Source organism: Hyperolius riggenbachi, chromosome 7 (genome assembly GCF_040937935.1).
Source record: "Hyperolius riggenbachi isolate aHypRig1 chromosome 7, aHypRig1.pri, whole genome shotgun sequence".
In the NCBI taxonomy this organism is placed as follows: Eukaryota; Metazoa; Chordata; class Amphibia; order Anura; family Hyperoliidae; genus Hyperolius; species Hyperolius riggenbachi.
The window spans coordinates 266248361-266255651 of record NC_090652.1 but is presented as its reverse complement, the minus strand read 5'-3'; the positions used below and the strand labels follow the sequence as shown (position 1 = coordinate 266255651).

The following is a 7291-nucleotide window of genomic DNA, read 5'->3' as shown; positions in this document are numbered from 1 at the left end:
TACATCACAGTAAAAATCTGCCGAATTTAGCGGTTAATAGCAAAACCCCCTTAAGTCCTAGAAACATCAAATTTTCAGGGTTTATTAAACTGAATCTTCTGAACAAGATGCAAAAAAAAGTTTTCAAAAAGACTTTATAGTTTTTTAAAAATTCGATGTTAAAGTCGGGCAAAATTTATGCGATTTCCGGCGGAAATTTCCACGATTTCAGGCGGAAATCCGCCTAACGCACTTGCATTACCGATTTCCGCATTCCGATGCGAAAATGCAATTTCCGATCGGAATTTCGGAAATTGCATTTCCGCGGAATCCGAATGAGCATCCCTACTTATAATTCTCCAGCCTTGTAGGGAAACTTGTCTGAGCCTATACTTCTAGGCTGAAGATGTCATAAAACTCTTTTCTCATCTTTTGTAAACCAAAAAGTGCCTGACCTATGTATCATAAGATTTTCAACTTAAAATTAACTGTTTATTTCCCACACCAAAATGTTACCCAAATAAAATTTTTAATGGAAAAAAAATAAAAATTACAAAAAAAAAAAAAAAAAAAGACATGAATAGTTACCTAAGGGTCTGAACTTTTTAAATATGCATTTGAAGGCGGTATACTACGAACATTTTTTGAATGAGAAGCTTGTAAATAGTGATGGACGCGAAACGGAAAAATGCACCTTTATTTCCAAATAAAATATTGGCGCCATACATTGTGATAGGGACAAAATGTAAATGGTGTCATAACCGAGACAAGTTTGCAAATAAAATACATAGGTTTTAATTATGGTGGCGTGGATTATTTTTAGGGCTCGTTTCCACTATCGCGAATCTGCATGCGTCCAACGCATGCAGATCCGCACATGTAATACAAGTGGATGGGCCTGTTTCCACTGTAGCGTTGTTGAGGTGCGTTTTTTTCAGCGTGAAAAAAACGCACAAAAGAGCCAACGATTTCGCCTGCGTCGGGAATCCGTGCGAATCGCCGCTAATGTATTTAATAGTAAAAACGCATGCGTTTGTTACATGCGTTTTTACCCGCGATTTCGCGTGCGATTTCGCACCTTTTTCAATTTTATTTAGCCCTGGCAGTGTCATGGTTAATTTCGCATGGCACCCTGCCATGCGAAATCGCAGGCGAAATCGCGGGTAAAAACGCATGTGGAAACGCATCCGCATGCGTTTTTACAAGCGTCGGAATGCGGCCGAAATCGCGTCGCAACAGTGGAAACAAGCCCTAAAGCTATAATGGCCGAAAACTGAGAAATCATGAATTTTTTCCATTGTTTTCTTATTAATCCTGTTAAAATGCATTTATAAAAAAATAATTCTTAGCAAAATGTAACACCCAAAGAAAGCCTTGTTAGTGGCGGAAAAAACAAGATATAGATCAATAAATTGTGAAAAGTAATGATAAAGTTATTAGCGAATAAATGGGAGGTGAAAATTGCTCTGATGCATAAGGTTAAAAATCCCTGCGGGCTTAAATGGTTAATAAAGTGTTTTTACTGCATTGTGTGCTGGCATTCACATGCTTTGAAGCTATGAATGTTGCCCTAGTCCTATTGTACTGCAAAATCTCCATTCTTTTTTTCTTGTTTCTGCTGATATGTTCGAAGTTTTATCAGATTACGTTGAGGAATTTTTCAGAGATGTGAGTGGCTATACGCACACTGTAGAGCATTGTGTAATATGTCCATTTTATGCAAGTGAATATTGAGTCCTGGCTATTATGTACAGTAGGGTTGCGACATATTATTCTAAGAAGCAAAGAAAACATTATCGTTCTACAGCCAACGTGATTCTGTGAACGAAGTTCAGCCTCCTGTCCTAAACCTACTTTGACTTTGGAAATCCTAAACCAGCCCCATAGGCTGTTCCCTCCCCATTCCTCCCCCTGTGAGAGACAGAATCCTCTGCTTACATATGAGAAGGCAGAGCTGGGATTGCTGTGGGTCATGATCTGGAGTTCGGTGACCACAAATCGATGATCAGCATGGCTGGCTTTCTGATCCTAGTCGGATTCTTACTTCCCTTCCTTTCTGTGACTTGTGCTACAAACAGTGAGTGCAGCTAACAGAATTATGCATTGAGTAGTTTATTTTCTCGTGTTTTCCAGTCTTAGGGTTACTTTGCACTATGTAATGCTGTCCAAAGAAGCCCAACACACATGGGACTGGATGTACGAAACTACATTAAACTTTGCACGCAATGATAGTGCATGTAACATTTAGCTTATGCAACACACGTTATGTACGGAAAAGCACACAATGTGGTCCATATGCAATCCACTTTTCTCCTAGGTGATGTTTTCACACTTTGTCAATAAAATGCCTTTGAACCACTTCAGTACCAGCGGTTCTGGCCCCTTAAGGATCAGAGACCGCTGGTACTAAAAACCAGGGCTCGCCGACATCACGCCGCATGGAACCGCTGCTACCGCCGAACACGCCGCTCACGCGTCACCCCAGTCCACTCAATCTGCCTCCGTTATGACGGCGTTGTTGTGAGAGCCGGTCAGGAGCCAATTGAGTTGATTCCTGACCCTGTGAATAAATGTGAGCCAATGAGATTGGCTCACAGTGATCACATGGTCAGGAGCCAATGAAATTGCCTCCTGACTGTCTCACAGAGCTCTGCCGTCATACCAACAGCTGGGCAAGTGTGCTGCGGCGAGGGACAGAGTGGTGTGATCAGCGGTAGTGGCGAGAGCACATGGCGGCAGTGAGTGAAATCTACGCCCTGGCAGGGATAACAGCTTCCAAACAGGGCGTACATTTCAATTAGCGTCATCTGAAAGCGGTTAAAACACAAGCAAGCAAGAAAAGCTTAAAATAATTTTGTTAGTACATTTTCACCTACTTTTTGGTACTTTTTCAATTGCAGAGTGCTAGAAAGTTATTTTTAAAGGAAGTTGAAAAATTATCCCCTAGGAGAAAACTCAGGAGAAATAGTGAATTCGCTATGGACCCCTGTGTTGTGCCTGCAACATACTGTATATAGAGTGGGTAATGTGGATTTCAGCCTGGCTTGGGCTTACCAAATACTGCGCTGTTATGCCATTTGTTAACTCATAGCAATATACATGTACTGCTGTGTTCTATTGCTTGTGTGTGTTGAATTTAGCATTCAGTATGGAGGCAGTGTTGGTGGGTTTTCTGGATGTGAGAGGTCCAGAGCCTGGGTGTGAGAGGTCCAGGCCCACCTGCACTCCCCTCCAGGTATCGCATGTTGGCCTTGGGGCCCCGGCCAGTGAGAGAGGTCCGGGGCCCCTGGTCATCGTGCTAACCAATCGTGTGTTTTTAAACGTTTTCTTTCAGCTCTAGGACATGGTGGACAGGTGAGCGGTTAGGGAGGGACCCCTGTGGGAGGGATGCCTGCACGGGGCGGTCCTGCTAGCGACGCAATCTTGCGATGGCGTCCAACTGAAGCCTCCCACTTGAATGCTAATGGCTGCTAGATGTGGCATGGCAGGTAAAGGGTGTATGACAGTGCATCCTGATTGGCTGAGGAGCACCTGCTGACCACTTAAATGTAGCTGGATGCATGTACTGCTGTGCTCTATTGCTTGTGTGTGTTGAATTTAGCATTCAGTATGGAGGCAGTGTTGGTGGGTTTTCTGGATGTGAGAGGTCCAGAGCCTGGGTGTGAGAGGTCCAGGCCCACCTGCACTCCCCTCCAGGTATCGCATGTTGGCCTTGGGGCCCCGGCCAGTGAGAGAGGTCCGGGGCCCCTGGTCATCGTGCAAACCAATCGTGTGTTTTTAAGCAGTATACATTTGTCAGAGCAGTGCAGTGCTGCTCCAAGCACAGGGCCGGTTCAACCCCCGATGGGGCCCCAGGGCAAAAGTAACCTGCTCCCCCCCCCCCCCCCCCGGCAAACTCAGCCCCCAGGGCCCCCAAGCCAGCTGCCGCCTCCCCATCCCCTACCTTAACCCTAATGTGCTCCACAGGGCCCCTGCACTACTACAGCATTGGTATCTCACCTGTCCTGGCGGCACTGCTCCCATCTTCTTCCTGCTGTCTGCCTCTTGTGATCTGGCGCATGTTGCATCATGACGTGCGCCGGTCACGAGGCAGGCAGAGAGATATGAAAATGGGAAGCCTGAAACCACCAAAACAGCAGGCCAGCCATCAAGACAGGTGAGAAACTAATGCTGTTATTGTGCAGTAGCCGGGGGAGCATGTCAGAGTTAAGGGGGAGTTTCGGGGTCCGGCAGCACAGGAGGCCTGGCCGCGTTTGGGGGCCTAGGGGCAATTGTCCCCCTTGCCTTTATGGAAGCGCCGGCCCTGTCTGTGCATGTAGTGTAATTGAATGGGGTCAGCCTTGCAAGGAATGGCAAGCAGAGGCCATGAATAGCATATTCACTCAGGGAAAGCTCTACCAGAGGAGCAACCTGGGCAATTGCCTCAGGGCTCCGGAGTGCTGAAGGCCCCTCCCTGAGTCCTTCAGGTCTCCTGACTTGTACTGCAAAGTATTTGGTAGCAAAGCAACTTACCTTTCCTGGTTGGCCCGCTCCTCCATTAGTCCATGCTCCCCCATTCTCACCCTCATTGGCCCCATCTTCTCAGTGACCTGGCGCATGTCATTACATAATAATATGTGTCGGGTCACTGAGAAGAGGTGCCCCTGTGAGGATAAAGATGGACTAATGAAGCAGGTGAGTTGCTATGCTGCCAAAAACTTTGCAGTTTTTTTTTGGGGGGGGGGGGGGGGGGGGTCAGTGGTGGGCATCACTTGACAGGCAGTCTATTGCGCCAGAGTGCCAGCCCAGGATCACTTCCTTTACAGTTACTGGACCCGAAGGCGTCCAGGGCGGGATGTTCGGTGTGCTCAGTAGTGGGTAATAGCCAGCATTAGCTACAGGCGCTCGCAAATGCTGGGCATAGCGACGCTCATCTGACCACGGGCCAATAGCGCTGCCAATAGCGCGCATAGCGTGCATTAAAGAGAATCTGTATTGTTAAAATCGCACAAAAGTAAACATACCAGTGCGTTAGGGGACATCTCCTATTACCCTCTGTCACAATTTCGCCGCTCCTCGCCACATTAAAAGTGGTTAAAAACAGTTTTAAAAAGTTTGTTTATAAACAAAGAAAATGGCCACCAAAACAGGAAGTAGGTTGATGTACAGTATGTCCACACATAGAAAATACATCCATACACAAGCAGGCTGTATACACCCTTCCTTTTGAATCTCAAGAGATCATTTGTGTGTTTCTTTCCCCCTGCAGCTATCTTCCACTGAAGTGTCAGGCTGTTTCTTCCTGCAGAGTGCAGACAGCTCTGCCTGTATGTAATTCCTCAGTATGTGAAAGCCCAGCCAGCTCAGAGGAGGATTTATCCAGATTGTAAAAGATAATAGAGCAAAGAGAACCTGCCATAATCTAAATAACACACAGGCAGTGTGCAGAGAGGGGCCAGGAGGGGGGAGATGCATCACAGAACCACAACACTGAAGAACTTGGCAGCCTTCCAGACACAGGCTGACAAGTCTGACAAGAGAGAGATAAGTTGATTTATTACAGAGATGGTGATAGTAGAACGTGCTACAGTAAGCCAGAACACATTAGAATAGCTTTTGGAACTTGTAGGATGATAAAAAACTGGATGCAATTTTTGTTACGGAGTCTCTTTAAGGTGCACAGGGTTAAGTAGTACGAGTAACAGCAGGTTACTTGCGCTATTTGTGTTAGTGAATCAAGCCCATTGTCACTAACTGTCCCTCAGAGCTCACAATTTAATTCCTACCATAGTCATATGTCTATACCGTGTAGTGTATGGATTGTAGAAGGGGCGTAGCAAAAGGGGGTGCAGAGGTTGCGACCGCTTTGGGTCCCTTGGGCTAGAGGGGCCCCGAGAAGCCCACCCCTTAACCACAGTATTAGCTCTCTATTGGTCCTGTGCTCATAATAATAACTTCTATAGATGATTTGAATAGTGGTAATCATTAACAAACTGTTCCTCATCCTCTTCTTGCACCTCTGACACTGTAGTTGCCATTGGCCGGTTTGGGTGCGCCGTATCAATTGTGATGTATAGAGTGCTTGGGGGGCCCCAAAGTAAAACTTGCATCGGGGCCCATAGCTCCATAGCTATGCCACTGGATTGTAGTCTAGGGCCAAATTAGGGGGAAGGCAATTAACTTATCTGTATGTTTTTTGGGATGTGGGAGGAAACCAGAGGAAACCCACGCAGACATGGGGAGAACATACAAACTCCTTGCAGAATTCACCCTGGCTGGGATTCGAACCGGGGACCCAATGCTGAGAGGTGAGAGAGCTAACCACTACACCACCATGCTGCCCATAGAGGTCATGGGTACCCACCTCGCGATTCTTCCTACGATTTTCCGTTTGATCGTTTACCTACTCTCAGAACGTGGGTACAGGCACATGATCACTCGAATGCCGCTTAGCGTCCGTCAGTGTGGATCGGATCTTTAACCCCAACGACTCCCACGAAAAGTACCGCGATCGCTTGAAGTCTCGTCTCACCCGTCGGGTAACATCACACATACCTGACAGCCAGAAGATGAATCGGCAGACCGTTTGTCGTCAGGGAGACATCGTTGGATCCATCTCCCTGCATTGCAAGGTAAGTACTTAGCTATACAGCGGGGTTTACCTCAGCTGCTGGATCCACAGTACGGAGGCACTTGCCCATCAACAAGGCAACTGTTGTCATGGTTGTTATTTGAGGTCATGGTTATTCAGCAGAAACTGAATGAACTACATAGTTAACCGTTATGTTGGTTTGTACTAATTAGGACAGTACTTAAAACTGTATGAGTTACCTTAAATAATAAGCCACAGCCTGTTAAAGGGAAGGTCCAAGCAAAATAGAAAAATGAGTTTTACTTACCTGGGGCTGCTTCTACCAGCCCCATGCAGCCATCCTGTGCCCTCGTAGTCACTCACTGCTTCTCCAGTCCCCCTCTGGCAGCTTGCCGACCTCGGAGGTCGGCGGGCCGCATTGCGTAAATTTTTACGCATTCCTGCTAGTGCAGGAACATTAACACATACATTTTTATGCGTTACTGGTGCAATGCGTAAAAATTTACGTATTAAACCAGTAACGCGTAAAAATGTATGTGTTAATGTTCCTGCACTATCGGGAATGCACGCAATGTGGCCCGCCAACCTCGGCAAGCTGCCAGCGGGGGACTGGAGCAGCAGTGAGTGACTACAAGGGCACAGGATGGCTGCATGGGGCTGGTAGAAGCCCCAGGTAAGTGAAACTGATTTTTTTTATTTTGCTTGGACCTTCCCTTTAAATGCCAGTGTTTGAGTAGTGTA

The 7291-nt window shown here is 46.6% G+C and overlaps 1 protein-coding gene across 3 annotated transcripts in view; it reads left to right on the top strand.

Moving 5' to 3' along the window:
* The first annotated feature begins 1926 nt into the window (after positions 1-1926).
* PLA2R1 (phospholipase A2 receptor 1) overlaps positions 1927-7291 on the top strand; it is a 143885-nt gene continuing 138520 nt past the window's right edge. For all 3 annotated transcript variants that reach the window (XR_011022833.1, XM_068245646.1, XM_068245645.1), the window contains exon 1: positions 1927-2056. Coding sequence is in view for 2 of the 3 variants with exons in the window: in XM_068245646.1 (XP_068101747.1) it covers positions 1981-2056 (76 nt within the window). In the remaining variant the exon portion in view is untranslated. The remainder of the gene's footprint in view (positions 2057-7291) is intronic.